This window comes from Pseudophryne corroboree, chromosome 12, assembly GCF_028390025.1.
Source record: "Pseudophryne corroboree isolate aPseCor3 chromosome 12, aPseCor3.hap2, whole genome shotgun sequence".
NCBI classification, from domain to species: Eukaryota; Metazoa; Chordata; class Amphibia; order Anura; family Myobatrachidae; genus Pseudophryne; species Pseudophryne corroboree.
The window spans coordinates 142,753,702-142,774,179 of NC_086455.1; the positions used below are offsets into that span (position 1 = coordinate 142,753,702).

Below are 20,478 nucleotides of genomic sequence, written 5' to 3' on the forward strand. Positions count from 1 at the left end.
TGGACCGTACAGATGCTTCAGTGCAGTGTGCATCATACAGGAGGTGTACTACGTACAGTTATGTAATATCATGCTGAATACACACCTGAATGATGGTGCAACTCGGCAGTGCAGTGTGTGGACCGTACAGATGCTTCAGTGCAGTGTGCTTCATACAGGAGGTGTACTACGTACAGTTATGTAATATCATGCTGAATACACACCTGAATGATTGTGCAACTCGGCAGTGCAGTGTGTGGACCGTACAGATGCTTCAGTGCAGTGTGCTTCATACAGGAGGTGTACTACGTACAGTTATGTAATATCATGCTGGATACACACCTGAATGATGGTGCAACCCGGCAGTGCAGTGTGTGGACCGTACAGATGCTTCAGTGCAGTGTGCATCATACAGGAGGTGTACTACATACAGTTATGTAATATCATGCTGGATACACACCTGAATGATGGTGCAACCCGGCAGTGCAGTGTGTGGACCGTACAGATGCTTCAGTGCAGTGTGCTTCATACAGGAGGTGTACTACGTACAGTTATGTAATATCATGCTGGATACACACCTGAATGATTGTGCAACTCGGCAGTGCAGTGTGTGGACCGTACAGATGCTTCAGTGCAGTGTGCATCATACAGGAGGTGTACTACATACAGTTATGTAATATCATGCTGGATACACACCTGAATGATTGTGCAACTCGGCAGTGCAGTGTGTGGACCGTACAGATGCTTCAGTGCAGTGTGCATCATACAGGAGGTGTACTACATACAGTTATGTAATATCATGCTGGATACACACCTGAATGATGGTGCAACCCGGCAGTGCAGTGTACTGTAACAATATATCGCATCACCAAGCACACGACACGATCCACTGTACGACAACATGATATGCAGATGCATGCAACAATACCTGTTCGGTAACATCCAATGTGATGCGACCACCCAATTTATCAGATGATGAATTTGGGTGTATTTGAGGATACACACTATATGATGTTCATTGCAATCCATCGCAGATCGCAACATCATCCAATATAACGTATAATGTGTACCCTGCTTAAGACTTATATTAGTTATATCTACAAAAATTGAAATAAAGTATTTTCAAATCCAGTGCCATGGATACATCGGTTATGAAATATCTACTCTAAGTACAATCAGATGTCATTATTTCTATTGTCCCAATTGTAGCCCTTATACTACTATATTATTTGTGTATTTTATTATTTTCTCATTTAGAGTCCACGTTCGGAGAACAGATAAAGTGGGGACAGAGGCAGCTTTCCACCCGATTGAAGAATACATGGTGCACGTTGAGGAACATTTTCAGCTACTTGCTCGCAGGATGCAGATAGACAAGAAACGTATTTACTTAGCAACAGACGATCCGTCATTGCTGCAAGAAGCAAAATCCAAGTAAGTTAAAACATTGTCTGTGCTGGTGGCTGGTCTTCAGACTAGTTAGGAATAAACATGCTAAGAAAGTGATCAGACGTGCAAAGGGAGAAGCTGAGGAAAAAATGGCCCAGTCAGTAGATAAAGGGGGCAAAACTTTTTTTAAGTATATAAGTGAAAGGAGAAAATCAAATGGAGGAATAATAAGACTTAAGACAGAGAGTGAGAATTTGGTGGAGGGAGACAAGGCAATAGCAGATCACCTAAATCATTATTTTTGCTCAGTATTTACTACAGAAGAAGGGATGGGGCCACAGTTAAGTTGCAAGGACATTCATAAAAATAAGGTAGATGAAAGTACATTTACAGAGGAGAAGGTCCTAACAGAACTTTCACAACTAAAAGTGGATAAATCAATGGGACCAGATGGGATACACCCAAGGATACTCAAAGAGCTAAAAGATGTGCTGGTTACACCGTTAACAGAATTATTTAACCAGTCACTAAATACAGGTGCCATTCCAGAGGACTGGAAAAGAGCAAATGTAGTTCCACTGCACAAAAGTGGAAGCAAGGAAGAAGCAAGTAAGTAGAGACCAGTAAGCCTTACATCAGTAGTGGGGAAAGTAATGGAAAAACTATTAAAAGAAAGAGTTGTGGAATATCTTAAATCAAACCACTTACAGGATCCAAAACAGCATGGATTTACTGGTGGTAGATCATGCCAAACAAATCTTATTGACTTTTTTGACTCTGTGACGAAAATAATAGATCAAGGGGGAGCTGTAGATGTAGCATATCTAGACTTTAGTAAGGCATTTGACACTGTCCCACATCGCAGACTGCTAAATAAACTTGAAAGCGTGGGGGTGGATTATAAAACAGTTAAATGGATAAGAGCCTGGTTGCAGGATAGGAAACACAGTTGTAGTTAATGGAGTGCAATCTATGGAGGGAAATGTTACCAGTGGAGTACCCCAGGGATCTGTACTTGGTGCAGTTCTCTTTAATATCTTTGTTGGTGACATTGCAGATGGTATTGAAGGGAAGGTATGCCTTTTTGCAGATTATACAAAGATATGCAACGGGGTAGACACACCGGGAGGGGTAAAACAAATGATTGATGACCTAGCTAGGCTTGAGAAATGGTCAAGAACGTGGCAAATACAGTTTAATGCTAAAAAATGCAAAATCATGCACTTGGGTCTCAAAAACCCAAAGGCTAAATATAGTATCAAGGGTACTATAATGGAAACTACTGAGGAGGAAAGGGATTTAGGAGTCACTATTTCAAGTGACTTGAAGGCAGGAAAGCAATGCAACAAAGCAATGAGAAAGGCAAGTCAGATGCTTGGTTGCATAGGGAGAGGAATCAGTAGCAGGAAAAAAGAAGTGATAATGCCACTGTATAGGTCATTGGTGCGGCCCCATCTGGAATACTGTGTCCAGTTCTGGAGACCATATCTCCAGAAGGATATAAATACATTAGAGAGTGTACAAGAAGGGCAACTAAAATGGTGCATGGCCTACATCACAAAACGTACCCAGAAAGGCTAAAAGATCTTAACATGTATAGTTTGGAGGAGAGAAGGGAAAGGGGAGACATGATAGAAACTTTCAAATATATCAAGGGTCTTAACAAAGTTCAGGAGGGAAACATTCTTCAAAGGAAGAGAAGTATTAGAACTCGAGGACATACACTAAGACTGGAGGGGGGGAGGTTCAGGGGAAATTTAAGGAAAAATTACTACACAGAAAGGGTAGTGGATAAGTGGAATAGTCTCCCATCAGAGGTGGTAGAGGCTAAGACTGTAGAGCAATTTTATACATGCTTGGGATAGGCATATGAATATCCTTGCAAAGAATGAAGGTTCAAAAAGGGTTGAGATTGCCTAAAGGATAAAAAAAAAAGGGGCAGACTAGATGGGCCAAGTGGTTCTTATCTGCCGTCAAATTCTATGTTTCTATGTAGCATCACCTAATATTGTATAACTACTTCTTCAATTCTTCCGTGAGAGGTAATACAGACAGGGAAGGAGTGCAATTATTATTAACATTGACTTATTTATGGTCTCCCCGTGCTTGCATGGGTTTCCTCCAGGTACTCTGGTTTCCTCCCACAATTCCAGAATGCTGGTAGTTTAATTGGATCCCAACAAAATTAACCCTAGTGTGAATGTATGCTTGATCATGTGGTAGGGAATATAGATTGTAAGCTCCACTGAGGCACGGACTGATGGAAATGACCAAATAGTCTCTAAAGCGCTATGGAAAATCGTGAATTGGGAACAAAACAGTAATAGATCTAGACTGGGCAATAACAGGCAGACAAAGAGGTAGGAGGGCCACGCTCGCGTTCACGTGACTTTGAGAAAGCACATGAGCGTGACGAAACGCATTTGGACTCCACCCGCTCTTGCTACCCTTTACGCACCTGGGACTCAGCAGCGTTCTGGAATCTTCCCAGCTCTTCTATCCAGTCCAACTGGGAAACTACAATCACCAAAGGACGCTCGGGTCCTCCTGGCGTCAAGGAGCCGAATCAATTGCCTTACAGTACCGGACAGCGGTATACCCCTGCAATGTACTATTGATACCTTTTGGTGCTGCATACCACAGAGCTCATTGCTGTACAGAGGTATTTGTAGTCAGAGTATGCTATACTGCAGTGATGGCTAACCTTGACACGCCAGCTGTTGTTGAACTACACATTCCAGCATGCCCTGCATCAGTTTTAGCATGGCCAAATAGCAAACCTGTAGCAGAGCATGCTGGGATGTGTAGTTGTGTAGTTCAACAACAGCTGGAGTGTCAAGGTTAGCCATCACTGCTATACTGTATACTGAGGCTGCATTATACTGTGGGATTAATATATGGATCTTTTATTTTTGCATTTGCATACTGGTCTAGATTGATTGTCTAAAAACCTGTTCTGCTAAAAAAAAAAAAAAAAATGTCTACCTCCCAGGTGTATAGGATATACTGGCAGCATATTATATCTTTCCATATGCATGCAATTACTCAGCCGTTAGTTGCTGAACTTTTTTCACTTTGAATCACTGCAATGTTACTTGATACAAATTGAGAAAAACTCATGTGGCAATCATCCTTTCTGGAAATAATTCAGTGACTATCAGTATTGCCACACTGTTATCAGCCCGTGTTATTATTTTAACTAAACTATGTGTTTTATTGATATTTGTTTTAATACATTTCTCTTGCGTCCTAGAGGATACTGGGGTCCACATTAGTACCATGGGGTATAGACTGGTCCACTAGGAGCCATGGGCTCTTTAAGAACTTGATAGTGTGGGCTGGCTCCTCCCTCTATGCCCCTCCTACCAGACTCAGTTTAGAAAATGTGCCCGGAGGAGCCTGTCACGCTTGGGAAGCTCCTGAAGAGTTTTCTGAATTTATTTTCTTTTTTGTTGTTTTCAGGCAGGTCTGGCTGGCACCAGACTGCCTGCTTCGTGGGGCTTAGGGGGGGGAACGGCCCAACCTCCCTAGGGTTAATGGTCCCATTCCCCGCTGACAGGACACTGAGGGTCCTATTCGCAAGCCCCACCACAGTGAGCGTACAGACCCGCAGCACGCCACCACCCCTAACAGAGCCAGAAGTAAGAAGAGTGTTGAGTAGGTAGCCGGCGTCCCAGTTAGCAGGTCGCCGGCTCTAATGGTGGCACAAGGGTTAGGAGCGCAGTGCCGATAAGCAGGCTGCGGCTCCAGGCTTCAGAGGCATACAGGGTGCTGTGTGTTCCCCTGTGAGGGGCGAGCTGAAGCCACAACAAATATACCCACACTGGCAGCAATTCTACAGGCGTTTTAACCCACTGTAGAACAGAAATTACCTCAGCCAGTATAAAAGAACCGGGAAGACCGCGCACCATTAAAGGGACGGGGCTTCACTATGAGCGGATCCAGCAGCTCACCAGCGCCATTTTCCCTCTGCAGCTATACACAGGCAGACTGGCAGGGAAGCGCAGCTCCTCCACAAGGACTCCAGAGAACCTCAGCGGTACCAGGGGGTCATAGCAAAGGGGAAGAGCAGTATTTGGTGTACTACACCCTATTAATGGTACTTAGTTTGCGACCCAGCTGAATTGTACTTTAGCTATAGGGACTCTGTGTGGCTGGCTCCATTATACTCTGTCTCCCTGGAGGGCTCTGTGTGGGTTAACTGTGTTTTACCCTATTTTCCTGTGTGTGTTCTATTTTACATTTACTATGTCAATGGAGTGTGTATCATGCACAGCAGAGTGTTTTTCTCAATCTGAGGGATCACTGCAGTGTACTCAGGATAGTACACATTCTCAGGCTAGTGGATCTGAACCAGTATGGTTAGATTCATTAAAAGGGATGATTTCAAATATTTTAAATAAATTATCCCAAAATGAGAAGGAGACGCAATACTTAAGGCAATCTGTTGATGACCTGATGAATAGAGATTCAGTGGTCATTCCAGCGTCTCAGACCCCTGCCAATTGTCCACAGAAGCGTACTCTGGCCCAAATCATGCAGGCTGATACCGATGATGATGATGATGTATCAGACCCAGAGGAGGGTGAGGTGGACTCGGGAGGGGGGGATGCAGCTTTGTCACAGGGAATACAGGCCCTGATAGAAGCTATTAGAGATGTCCTGCACATCCCTGACAAAGTGACAGAGGAAGATGAGGAATCTTATTTTAATGTAATAAAGAAATCATCAGGTACTTTCCCCTGCATCTAAGGAATTAAATTCCCTATTTGAAGCAACTTGGGTAAATCCTGACAAGAAGTTTCAGATCCCAAAACGGTTACTCACATCCTTCCTGTTTCCTCAGGATGATAGGAAAAAATGGGAAAACCCACCGATAGTTGATGCATCTGTTTCTAGGCTGTCACGTAAGATAGTTTTGCCTGTTCCTGGGGCAGCTTCCTTGAAGGATGCTGCAGACCGCAAGATTGAGACCACTCTCAAATCTCTGTACACAGCTGCGGGGGTGGCCCAGAGACCCACTATAGCTTGTGCATGGATCTTTAGGGCCATTGCAAAAAAAAAAGGAAAGGTAATCTAATTGACGGGTTAGATTCCTTATCCGGGGGGGGGGGGGGGGGATAATTTTACTCCTACAGCATATACAGGATTCTGCTAACTTTATGGTGGAGGCCATAAAGGAAATTGGTTTACTCAAAGCACACAACACTGCCATGGCAGTGTCAGCATGCAGGGGCTTGTGGCTACTCCAGTGGACTGCGGACACGGATTCCAGGAAAGATGTGGAAAGCCTGCCTTTCACAGGTGAAGCCCTTTTTGGAGATGAACTGGATACGTGGATACCCAAGGCTACGGCAGGTAAGTCTACATACCTTCCTTCCGCAGCTCCCCCGACTAGAAAATCCTACACTGCTCCAACTCTGCAGTCCTTTCGGACAGCGAAATTTGAAAACAAAACCAAAGGTTCTTCTACGGCCTTCAAAGGCCATAGAGGTAAACCCAGAAAACCAGCAACTGCAGGTTCACAGGAACAGAACCCCGGTTCTGCTTCCTCTAAGCCTTCAGCATGACAGTGGACCGCACTGCCTGGAAGACAGGCAGGTGGAAGCCCGTTTGAGATTCTTCAGTCACATATGGGCAACGTCATGCCAGGATCCCTGGGTCAAAGATCTTATAGCCCAGGCTACAGACTGGAGTTTCAGGAACTCCCACCTCACAGATTCTTCAAATCAGGCTTACCAGCTTCTCAAGAAGCAAGTATGACTTTACAGGAAGCAATTCTGAAACCGGTACAGACTCAGGTCATTGTTCCAGTTCCACTTCAGCCGCAAAACCAGGGTTGTTATTCCAACCTGTTTGTAGTTCCGAAACCGGACGGTTCGGTAAGGCCCATTTTAAACCTCAAGTCGTTGAACCCGTACTTATGGGTGTTCAAGTTCAAGATGGAGTCGCTGAGAGCGGTGATCTCATGTCTGGAGGAGGGGGAATTCTTGGTGTCTCTGGATATCAAGGATGCATACCTTCATATTCCGATTTGGCCGCCTCATCAGGCTTATCTAAGGTTTGCATTACAGGACTGTCGCTACCAGTTCCAGGCCCTGCCATTTGGCCTCTCTACAGCACCGAGAGTGTTCACCAAGGTAATGGCAGAGATGATGTTTCTCCTCCACAAACAGGAAGTGAACATAATACCGTACCTGGATGATCTGCTGATAAAGGCACCATCCAGGGAGAGGTTGTTAGTCAACATTGCCCTCTCAACTCGGCTACTCCAGGATCACGGGTGGATTTTGAACCTACCAAAATCTCATCTGAAACCAACACAGAGGCTTCCGTTCCTGGGGATGATATTAGATACGGAGGCGCAGAAGGTATTCCTTCCATTGGGAAAGGCATTGGTGATCCAGTGATGGTGCGGGATGTTCTAAGACAAACCCGGACATCAGTGCATCTATGCATTCGTCTTCTGGGAAAGAGTGGTAGCCGCTTACGAGGCGCTGCAGTACGGCAGGTTTCACGTAAGGCCCTTCCAGCTGGATCTGTTGGACAAATGGTCCAGATCACATCTTCACATGCACCAGAGGATCCGTCTGTCGCCAAAAGCCAGGATTTCTCTTCTGTGTTGGCTTCAGACTTCTCACCTGACCGTGGGCCGAAGGTTCGGGATTCAAAATTGGATTCTGCTAACCACAGATGCAAGCCTTAGAGGTTGGGGAGCAGTCACCGAGGGGGGAACAGTTCCAAGGAAAATGGTCAAGTCAGGAAGCCATTCTTCCGATCAACATTCTGGAACTAAGTGCCATATTCAATGCCATTCTACAGGCATCGCATCTTCTTCAAATCCAAGCCATTCATATTCAGTCTGGCAATGTGTCAGCAGTAACGTACATAAACCGACAAGGCGGAACGAAGAGCAAGGCAGCAATGGCAGAGGTAACAAGGAATCTCCTCTGGGCACAAAAACACGCTGTGGCGTTGTCCGCGATCTTCATTCCGGGAGTAGACAACTGGGAAGCAGACTTCCTTAGCAGACACGACCTCCACCCAGGAGAGTTGGGCCTTCACCCGGAGGTGTTCGGGTGCTTGACACAATACAAGTCGACATTGATGGCCTCTCGTCTCAACAAGAAGCTCAAGCGGTATTGTTCCAGGTCGAGGGACCCGCAAGCAGTGGCGGTGGATGCTCTGGTGATTCCACGGGTCTACCAGATGGTGTACGTGTTTCCATCACTCCCATTGATCCCAAGGATTCTCAGAATATAAAGGGAAAGGGTTCAAGCAATTCTCATTGCTCTGGACTGGCCGAGAAGGGCCTGTTATGTGGATCTACTGGAGATGCTCCTAGAGGCCCCGTGGCCTCTACCTCTTCGCGAGGACCTTCTCCAACAGTGGCCGTTTGTCTATCAAGACTTACCACGGCTACGTTTGACGGCATGGAGGTTGAGCGTCAGATTCTAGCCCGGAAAGGGATCACAGATAGGGTTATTCTAACCCTGATCCAAGCCAGAAAAGGGGTAACGTCTAAACATTACCACCGTATTTGGAAAAAATGCGTCTCTTGGTGTGAGTACAGGAATCTTCCTGTGGTAGAATTTCAACTGGAACGTTTTCTTCTTTTTCTGCAGTCAGGTGTGCCTGTGGGCCTACGTTTGGGCTCCATAAAAGTCCAGATTTCGGCCTTATCCATTTTCTTCCAGAAACAATTGACTTCTCTCCCTGAGGTTCAGACATTTTTGAAGGGGGTTCTACACATCCAACCACCCTTTATGCCTCCTTCGGCACCTTGGGATCTTAACGTGGTGTTGCAGTTCTTACAATCTAAATGGTTTGAACCTTTACAGGACGTTGACGTCAAGTTTCTTGCGTGGAAGGCCATCACACTGTTGGCTTTGGCTTCTGCGAGGCGTGTGTCGGAGCTGGGGGCGTTGTCTCACAAAAGCCCATATTTGATATTTCATGAAGATAGGGCTGAACTCCAGACTCATCAGCAATTTCTTCCAAAGGTAGTGTCTGCGTTTCATATCAACCAACCTATTGTGGTCCCGGTGGTTACCGACACCTCTACTACTTCAAAGTCCCTGGATGTTGTGAGGGCTTTGAAAATCTATGTGAAGCAGACAGCGCATCACAGAAAATCGGACTCGCTGTTTGTGCTCTGTTATCCCATTAAAATTGGGTGTCCTGCTTCAAAGTAGTCTATTGCTCGCTGGAACAGGCTTACTATCCAGCATGCTTACCCTACGGCAGGTTTGCTAGTTCCTAAATCTGTACAGGCCCACTCTACTAGGTCGGTGGATTCTTCCTGGGCGGCTGCCGGGGTTTCTCGGCTTTACAGCTCTGCCGAGCGGCTACTTAGTCTGGTTCGAACACGTTTGCTAAGTTCTACAAGTTCGATACTTTGGCCTCTGAGGACCTTCAGTTTGGTCAATCAGTTCTGCAGGAACCTCTGCACTCTCCCACCCGGTTTGGAAGCTTTGGTACGTCCCCATGGTACAAAATAGACACCAGTATCTTTTAGGACGTAAGAGAAAATAGGATTTTAATTACCTACCGGTAAATCCTTTTCTCGTAGTCCGTAGAGGATACTGGGCGCGCGCCCAGTTCATCGTGTGTTCCTGCACTGTTACTTGGTTAAGTATTGTTGTTGGTTCAGCTATTGCTGTCCCTCGTCAAGTTTGGTTAGCATGGCTTTCCTCTTGTTTGTGTATGCTGGTTCAAATCTCACCACTGTCCTTTAAATCCTTCTCTCAAGGTATATGTGTCTCCTCGGGCACAGTTTCTAGGCTGAGTCTGGTAGGAGGGGCATGGAGGCAGGAGCCAGCGCACGCTATTGATTTCTTAAAATGTCCAAGGCTCCAAGTGGACCCATCTATACCCCATGGTTCTAAATGGACCCCAGTATCCTCTGCGGACTACGAGAAAAGGATTTACCGGTAGGTAATTAAAATCCTATTTATTTTTTTATAGTCTCACTATTTTTTCTTGAGTGATCTTTCTAAAAAGCGTCTTATACGTACCTTAGAAAGAGTCGCTCCAACAACTCTCTGCCGGGTCGCGACAACGCTTACCCACAAGTACAGTGCTGTTTTGGCGGGCGTCTGTGTCGGATATACTAGCAGGTCCAGCAGACATTACCAGGCTGTGGCCGGAGCACGGGGAGAAGGTAAGGCATCGGTTCCACTTAGAAGGGGAATACGGACACAGCCGCACTGTTTTGGGAGGAGACTACCAAACAGTAGCTGACGCGGCTGCCACCTTGGGTGCACCAGCGCTAGGCCTTAGGGCTCGTAGGCTCCAGGAATAGTATGAGGCCGCGATCCCTAGGGTTGATGTCAGCAGTGGGGAGTCGGACGCTCTCCTGGTCGTCCCTCCTCCCGGTTCACGAACAGTTTCCTCCGAGTCTTCCGCCATGAACTGTTTTCCCGCTTCCGTCTGAGATGCTGTATACGAAGGGGACCCAGTTGCAGCATAGGCGGCTGTGTGACTGGTGCGTCTGTGTTCACTGAGCGTCTCTGTGTTCACTATAGGTTCATGGAGCGGCAGTGTACACTAGTAGCGTCTGGATCCACTCAGCGTTCGCTAACGTATTGATCGGTCCTGGAAGCGGGGTGAGTCTCCCTGTATCCCATTCTACTGAGTACAGGCTATACAGCATTAAGTCTCTATTTACCTTTGAGTATGAATAGTTCAAGTGCCTGATGCATAGGAGTCTGATAACTATTGCTGTGTTTTTCTTTTGCTGCGCAACTGAATATGTATAAAATTCCTATATAAGGTAATGCAGTAATATGTTTCTCCTATATACTTTAAATGTATTTGTAGTGGATTATGTGCTCATATTGCTTATTATACTAATTTATAACCTGTGAATGACTGCTAGTGTGATTGCTGACTTTACTATAAATTCCGTCAGTTAAAAATCTGTGTATTCCGATCCTCAATGCTGGTGTTAAGCAGGGTAGGGTTGGATTGTATGTCACTTTAACAAATTTTAAAGTGATTACAGTCACAAATTGTGTAATAACACTGTAAAGGTGTGTGATTTATTTATCATGTCTAATAGCGGCAAGGCTGAGGAAAATACACTTTCCACAGCAACACTAACACTCGATTCATGTTGTCTTGCAGACTGAGATTAAACTATCGTGGTTCAAGGGGATTATGTGCAAAATGGTTAGTTGTTTCCAAAGCCTCTTAAGTAAACGAGGCAGGCACAGGTTCTGGTTGAACCTTAATGGGCTATTTTGCACAGACATCCAATGTAGCTGAGCCGGTGGTAAGTAAATCACATAGACATAATACAACATCTTCACAGTCTACACATGTTTAGCTGAGGATTCATTGCACTTTGGAAGGTCTCAGCTCAGTGTATATCTGAGCTAATTAGTGCTATGTAAGCCATTCTGTCCTCAGAAGCAGCAGAGCCTATGTTTGAAACCAAGGCAGCTGTGTTCAAACGTCCCAAAACAACTGATAGAAATTGTGTTGGGTTTCGCCCAGTAGGAAGAGAACTCCAGGTAATGAAATTCCAATTATACTCGTCCAGTTGGGGACTATAAAGTAGAATCGCAGATCCTAGATTGCTGCGAAAAGCTACGTTAATTTTGTTTTATACATAAATAAAGGATGTCATGGGTAGGAGACTCGATGGTTTTCTAAAGACCATTTTTTTCTTTTTGTCTGGGACAATCATTAGACCAGCTTGGGCTTCAGTCACATAGGCACACCCTGAGCGAATGCATTGAAAGTGGATCTTTCAATGGCATCTAGAAAACAAAAATTCCATATCCTGGATATGGGTATATGTACATGGTAAACTGAATCAGAATCCAGGAAGGTTCTGGAGTCTTGTTTACTGGAGATAATCTTTTGGTAAAGAATTAGCAGTATTTTGGAGTCAGTAGCAGACTCCAAGAAAGTGAAGGTTACTTTCACACGTAAATTCAAGCCTAGTTTCCAGCTTTCCGGTCTTTTCGGAATCAGGGAAAACCAATCCAACAATTTTAGTAAGACTAAAAGGTATTGAGCTACCAGAAGACCGGTTTTCAAATCTGAAGTTAAGCCATCAGCCTGATGGTGCAGGCCTCCACCTGGGTGGGAGGCTGACTTCAGTTAGCACAGAGCTGACAACAGTCTACTACAGATCCCTTGGTGCAAAAAGCAGTATCTCACAGTTATGATCTACAGCCACACCACACTGGACATGCCCAATTTTATCTGATCTTGGAAGCTAAGTAGTGTTGGTCCTGGTTATTACTTGGATGATAAACCACCTGGTAAAATACCAAGTTCTGCCGGTGGTTTCAGGAAACATCCTCATTTAAAAAAATTTTTTACCAAACCGTTTTCTGTGGAAACAAAGACTACGGTTCCAACATGTTTCTAGTCAAAAGATAAATGGGTCATATCAGCCAATATTCAATTCCAAAGCACTGAACAATTACTTTTGGGTACCTCAGGTTTCATATGGAGACTTTATGTTCCAGTATTTCTGCCATAGAGCAGGAGGATTTAGGGCAATCTGGAACAGTCAGGATGTTTATATACCACTGTTATATCAGCGCTATGTTAGGTTGCTATCCTCCAGCCGCAATATCAGGCCCTACCATTTGGGTTGACCATAGCTCCTAGAGCACAGGTTCTCAAACTCGGTCCTCAGGACCCCACACAGTGCATGTTTTGTAAGTCTCCTCACAGAATCGCAAGTGAAATAATTAGCTCCACCTGTGGACCTTTTAAAATGTGTCAGTGAGTAATTAATACTCCTGTGCACTTGCTGGGTTACCAGCAAAACAGGCACTGTGTGGGGTCCTGAGGACCGAGTTTAAGAACCACTGTCCTAGAGTATTCACCAAAATAGGGTAGTGGCATCTTATCTCTGTTAGCTCGACGACTTAATAATCCTGGCACAGTCTCAGGAATTGTTCACTGTCATCTGTAAACAGACGATAGCTGGTTACAGAGATATGGTTGGCTCATAAACTGGGCAAGGTCGTTCTGGTTCCGTCACATCGGACGACTCATTTGGGGGCTGTGTTGGAATTGGGTACTCAGAGAGTAATCTACCTCTGAACAAAATATCCAAAATTCATTTAAGGATTCAGGAGTTGCTACACATTCAAACGGAATCCATTTACGCGGTAGTGCGTGTGATGGGTTTGATAGTGTAGACAATGGACATGATGGAATATACTTAGTTCCATTAGATACATCTGCAATGTCTGATGATTTCTTGGTAGAGAGGTTTTTCATTAGACAGTAAATGCGCAGATTATGGTCTTCCTCTGGAAGTTAGGAGAGCAATAGCTTGATGGTTATTGGACATCCTATCCTGTACAAAGGAAGGTTCTTTGTATATTAGATGGCAACTCTGACAATGGATGCCAGCCTGTGCGGCTGGGGTGAAGTGTCAGGAAGGAGTTGCTTCCAGGGGCAGTGAACCAAGGAAGTAATGTTGCCATCAGGGAGGATCTCGCAGCCAAAACATAATGAAGAAGGTAAGTCACACTTTGTGGTGGATAGGACTTTGTTATCCAGCCTTGTCTGCAGTACTCATTCTGGCAGTCTTAAACTGGGCAGCAGATTTTCACAGTCCGCTCGCCATTCAGGCAAACATATGGACTTATAGCCCTAGGTCGGAAAAATTCTGGTAGATAATGGGGGTTGCCGGAGATACATCTCATGCCGTCCAGTCAGAACAACAAAGGTTTCGCATATGGTTCAAGAACAAATCCCACAGCGATCTTCTGGAGGACTTGTCAACTTTCGTCTGGTTCATGTGTTTCCACCAATCACCTGGTGATACAGGGTGATAAGAAAGGTAAGATAAGGTAAGGGTGCTGTGATACTAACAGCTCCAGCGTGGTCCAGAAGACATTGATACACAGATCTACAGAGGAGGTCAATGGGTGCTCCATTCATACTTTTTCAACGGCCAGATCTACCGTCTCAGGGTCATGGTTATCACAAACACCCAGATGGACTGGTTTTGACTCTCGAGACTTCCATCCTGAAGGCGAGAGGACTCTCACAACAGGTAATTCTAAATATGCTCAGAGCAAGGAAAATTCCTTAGTTCGCATTTATCACCAAGTATGGCAAGACTATATTCAATGGTGTAGGGATCAAATATTTGACTCTTGGTTTTCAGAATTTCCAGAATCTTAGCATTCTTTCAGGTATGAATGCATAAAGGTTATGAACGACTTCCTTGAGAGTACAAGTGTCAGCATTAACTGTATGGTTCCCCCAAAAAATAGTTAACCTACAGGATGTGCGCATTTTTTTCCAAGGAATGCGACACATTAAACCTCCTTTTGTTCCTCCTACATTGCCTTGGGATTTAAGTTAGTCCTAAAGGCCCTTTAGGCTGTTCAAATTAAACCACTTGAAAGATTGGATCTTAGATGGTTGACAGCTAAAGTTCTTTTTCTACTGACCTTGCTTCAGTTAGAAGAATTTCAGATTCAGGGGCATTGTTATGTCATCCTCCATTTCTGAATTATTTATCCAGATAGAGCAGTTCTTTGAACCAAATCTGGGTATCTTCCTAAGGTGGTTTCTAAATTCCATCTTAACAAAGAAATTGTAGTCTCGGTCTTAAGGGATGGACTTTACTGCGTGAGATGCATCGTTGGACGTAGTCCATGACGTGGATCATACCAGTGCCATCAGAAAGACAGATACTCTCTTCATTCTCTATGAATTTCAAAAGAGAGGATGGCCTGCGGATAAACAGACACTGGCAAGGTGGCTTCGGATGACGAGTTCAGAATCATATTCTCAAGCTGATCTCCCTGTTCCGGCTAATGTCTCTGTTCACTCTACTCGTAAAGGTAGGTCCATCATGTGCAGCACAGCGTGGTGCATCAGCAGAACAGATATGTAAGGCAGCCACATGGTCTTCCATTAACACATTCATTAGACATTATGCCATGGATACCTTTGCCTCTCATGACGCTGAATTCGGGCGAAGGATTCTCTTGTCCAATCAGGAGCGTCCCCAACAATAAATTGCTTTGGGAAATCCCAGTGTTATCCTGTGGATAACCTGTGGACCCTGCCTGAGAAATATATACGTTATGGTAATAACGTACCGTTGATAACAGTATTTCTCCTAAGTCCACAGGATCCACAGGGATCCCACCCTGACGCACCTGATTTGAGGATCCTTTTACTCACTAACCTCTTCCTTCTTGTACGGAAGGGTGTGCATGTGTGTTCTTCGCGTCTGATTAGGGCTATCTATGATGCTCCTGCCTTGAGCTTTGGGGATACAACTGATTTGCCTGAGCCAGGAGGCGGGGTTGTATGGACAGGCTCGTTGCATGCTGAGAGGCCGAAAAGCTTTGACTGATTGTTGCAAATCCCCTGTCGCTACATCATATCCCAATGTTATCCTGTGGACTTTAAAGAAATACTGTTATCAATGGTAAGTTCTTACCATAACATATATTTTCCTTCACTTAAGTATGTGCTCCTGCTTAATCTTTAATAACAGGCCAAAGTCCTGAGTTTTCCCCAACTGCAAATGTGAAAGCCGAGCTACCACCTACAGTATGTGTCACATTTACTTACCTTCTCCCTCCCCCAGTCCCAGGGTTACTAAATGAAGACATTTTAATACAAGAAAAGTAGTTCAGTTGACCGTTATTTAAACTAGAACTCTACTAAATGCCTACGTAGAAGACTCATTTATAGAAAAAGGCTACATGGGAAATATATAACTTCTGTCTAGGGATGGCGTTTTACTACCATCAATGGTTTGGCACCAGTGGCTGATGGTTTTGCCATCAAGGCTGGAGATGTCATGGTTATCCGCCATCGATGGCTGTCATGCGGCGATGTGTTCCTTTTTTTTTTTTCTTAGCACCAGGGACTTAGAGCTCTGTCTCCCAACCAGCCTACTAAGCCCTGCCTTCTTCCCTTATTGGCCTTCCGTCTGACATTCCCTAGAGCAGGGATGACCATCGGTTGGTGCAAACCATCATTGGTTCTCCGTTTAATTGCTTTATGTTATCGATGTTGATCAGCGATGACACCAGCAATGTTTAACCCACCACTGGTCATCCCTGCTTCTGTTTTACTAAGTTTTTGTTGACTAGGAGCTGCCATTATAATCTCTGAAAGTGGCCAGGACGGTTATTTAAAGTGCAGATAATTATTATGTTCATAAAATACACAGTTTATTCCATATGATTTAAGGTTACATTGTGGCCTTGACAACTGCCCAAGCAGTCTGCAAATTGTTTCATAAGACCGAATCCTTTTCAGAATCGTTTTACCATGGCATTTAATATGTACTTTATACGGATGGGCTTATTTAGTAATAATTAGCTTAAATAACCAGAACACATGCTTGATGATTTATGGAAGACTGTTTTCTGCAACAACTTTGTTTATGTTAATGTGACGAACATAGAGAGGATAGAAACCAAGGGGATGTTAAATCTTTAGTATTATAAATTGACTACTCATTGAAATTGTTAATGCGAGTAGAGGAAAATCCTGTAATAATTACACAGGAACTGGCCTGATGGAGATTACAATTGGTCTCATGAATTATATGCTGGGAGGAAATGGCACACAGAACGGCTGCAAATATGTTCCAGTCCACAAGTGGCTTCAGATATATTACAGTATAATTATTGTAGAATTAGTCTTTTATGATTTGCTAGACCTCTCCTATTACCGCAAGAAAGTGATCCAAAGAATGCAAATGGTTCTACATGACAGACCACTGTATAAAAGGCTTAAGAAATACTTCATCCTTTCATAGAAATTAGGATATTCATTCTCTTCTCAAGAACATGTTTTTGCTTTGTACTTTTACATTTTCATGTTACCTTTTCATGTTACCTATGCACCAATACTCTTGTCAGTATGATATTATGTGCCATGTTTGTGTAAAAATACTGTAGCTTCTAATATGCAGAGAAAATTCAATTAATTTGACGTTATGCTTTACTAAATATTTTGGCAGTTTTACGCCAATTCCAGGCACTTTACATTATAATTATATCACATACAGTAATTCATACATGGCAAATATGCCGGTTTCAAATCATCAATCATTCTATCTAAAACTAAACTAGACATGGGACACAATCGGGACTCTTATATATAAAGACCCACCATGGCCATTAGGTCAACATGTAAAAGGTCGACAGTACAAATAATCAACATGCAAATGGTCAACACGACAATTTTTTAAGTGTTTTTTTTTGTGTTTTTTTTTTGTGCAACTTTTTCATTCTTTACCATCCACATGGACTATGATTGGCAATAGTACCCGGTGCTGACAGCAGTAGAGGAGCGTGGCACCTTGCCCCCACTGCATGGCAAGCTAAGCAAGCCATGCAAGGGGACGCAGTACAGTATTTGGTGCTTAGACATTGAAAATGACACAAAACAAAAAATGGTGTCAACTTTTTTGTGTCGACCATTTTCCTTGATAATCTTTTAAAGTGTCGAACTTTTGTACCGGTTGACCTTTTCAATTGTCTACCTTTTATCTGTGGACGTAATGACCCTGACGACCTTCTAACCATGTCAACAATATGGGGTTGACCTAATGACTGTCGACCTAGTGATCCATACAGATTATTGTGGCCACTCCGCCCATATTTGATACATGGTTACTATTTTGTAGCAGTTCACTCTTTACAATGAGATTATAATTCTTACCAGCCCATTACTAATGTAAAGATTGATAAAGGAGTTAAAGACCACCCCTCTCTTCTGTGATTGGTCCTCTCCCCACCCAGCACAATCACTAATTGTAAGTATTACATATGACCTGGCCTAACTAGGAACACATGAGTTGTCTTGTAAATAAGTCAGTACCGAAATTTGCATCTTGCGTCTCTCGGACAGTGTTTCCCAACTCCAGTCCTCAGGAACCCCTAACAGTGCATATTTTGTATATTTCCAAGTGGGTGCACAGGTCTATCTTTTACTGGCTGGCATATTTTAAAAGATCCACAGGTGATACTGAGTAGAACCTGTAAAACATGCACTGTTAGGGGTTCCCGTGGACTGGAGATGGGAAACACTGCTCTAAGAGACCCTTGTGCACAGTAGGACACATTGCTACTGCATGTCTGTCTAGGGTCTGGTAACCACCAGGTAACATTCCTCTTCTGCGACACTCTTGTTAGGTGCTCTCCCACAATGTTGCCCATAGGCATCAGAGTAAACACGAGTGGATGAACCCTTTTCCACCACTCTCCTCCAAATTGTAGTGAGCCATTGTGCCCACTCTCTCATTCCCCGTTCAATGTTTTGCAAGATAGCGGAGAACAGAAGCAGTGATTTATCAGTGCTTAGTGCTATATACTCCCCCTCTTACCATCTTACATATTACCAGGCATTCCCCAATACTATACTACCGCTATAAAAAAAAATTCTGGACTGTAGCCATTGGTGTAGTTTGTATGCACATTGGGGAAAGGATGTTGTGAAGATCAGTGTCATTAGCGTGCATTCAGATTAACTACTGTACATACAATATTTGATTGTCTGCATTGAAACTCTATGTGCATACATATCTATACTCCATTGGTTTTCTATGTTTTATTTACCTTGAATATGATTTACATTTGGATATTTCTGGCTTTATATTCGTTACATACCTTATATAGAGGGGGGTACTGACGGGAGAGATGTGTGCTGAGCGATCTTAACACAGACCGCTCGGCACACATCTCTCCCCCCGCTCAGCTCAGCACAGTGCAATGTGCTGAGCGAGGGGGGGGGCGCTCACTTCACACAGCGGTGAAGTGAGCGACCCTCTAGATTGTGCCTGGAGGCTCAGTCTAGCACCAGCGATAGCGACGTGCGGGGCTGCGCATCGCTATCGATTGGGGGCATACGCATGGCAGATCCGTGCCTAAAATCGAAACAATCTAGTCAGATTGCTTGGATTTTAAACACGGTTCTCTCCGTGTGTACCCCCCTTACCCCCCTTTGCATTGGAGAAAGGAGGTTATGAAGATTAGTGCTTATCCACTTGTCATTATTGTGCTCTCAGGAAAACTAGAACATTTGATAATTCATTGCATTGAATGTGCATATGTGGGAACACTCCTCTGGTTTATATTTGTTGCTCAAACCCTTAAAACAGAAACATGTTGATTGTGGAAATTAACTCATTTATTGCCAGAGTAACTGCGTCTTTTTGACTCTTTCACTTATGCTGTTCTCTCACTTATATTTCACCCTCCTCCATATCTTAATTTCATGTCAGACTGTTGTGTCATCAAGACTTTATTTTAACCAGGGCAATTACAGCCCAGTGTTATGAGTACTACTTATCAAATGGTCACCTTTAGTGGCCCATTAGGTTCAGCCACAATCAGAGTAATGGGCATATAACCCACCAGACTTCAGATCACCTGAAGCCTATTTTCACTCTGTTCATGTCTGTATGTTGTAAGTCTACCTTATATAATACATATATTATTTTTTATTCAATTGTCATTGTTACTGTTAGATGTAGTGTCTTCCTCTTTGTCTCAGCACATTCTTTATTTCTCTGACGTCCTAGTGGATGCTGGGAACTCCGTAAGGACCATGGGGAATAGCGGCTCCGCAGGAGACTGGGCACAAAAGTAAAGCTTTAGAACTACCTGGTGTGCACTGGCTCCTCCCCCCATGACCCTCCTCCAAGCCTCAGTTAGATTTTTGTGCCCGAACGAGAAGGGTGCACACTAGGTGGCTCTCCTGAGCTGCTTAGTGAAAAGTTTAGTTTTAGGTTTTTTATGTTCAGTGAGACCTGCTGGCAACAGGCTCACTGCATCGAGGGACTAAGGGGAGAAGAAGCGAACTCACCTGCGTGCAGAGTGGATTGGGCTTCTTAGGCTACTGGACATTAGCTCCAGAGGGACCGATCACAGGCCCAGCCATGGATAGGTCCCAGAGCCGCGCCGCCGGCCCCCTTACAGAGCCAGAAGAGGTCCGGAAAATCGGCGGCAGAAGACGTCCTGTCTTCAACAAGGTAGCGCACAGCACTGCAGCTGTGCGCCATTGCTCTCAGCACACTTCACACTCCGGTCACTGAGGGTGCAGGGCACTGGGGGGGGGCGCCCTGAGACGCAATAAAAACACCTT

At 44.3% G+C, this 20,478-nt stretch overlaps 1 protein-coding gene across 10 annotated transcripts in view; it reads left to right on the top strand.

The window, feature by feature from the left end:
• Positions 1–20,478, top strand: part of FUT8 (fucosyltransferase 8) — a 374,060-nt gene that overhangs the window by 327,182 nt on the left and 26,400 nt on the right. For all 10 annotated transcript variants that reach the window (XM_063948117.1, XM_063948115.1, XM_063948114.1 and 7 more), the window contains one exon: positions 1,237–1,413. In XM_063948117.1, the coding sequence (XP_063804187.1) occupies positions 1,237–1,413 (177 nt within the window). The remainder of the gene's footprint in view (positions 1–1,236; positions 1,414–20,478) is intronic.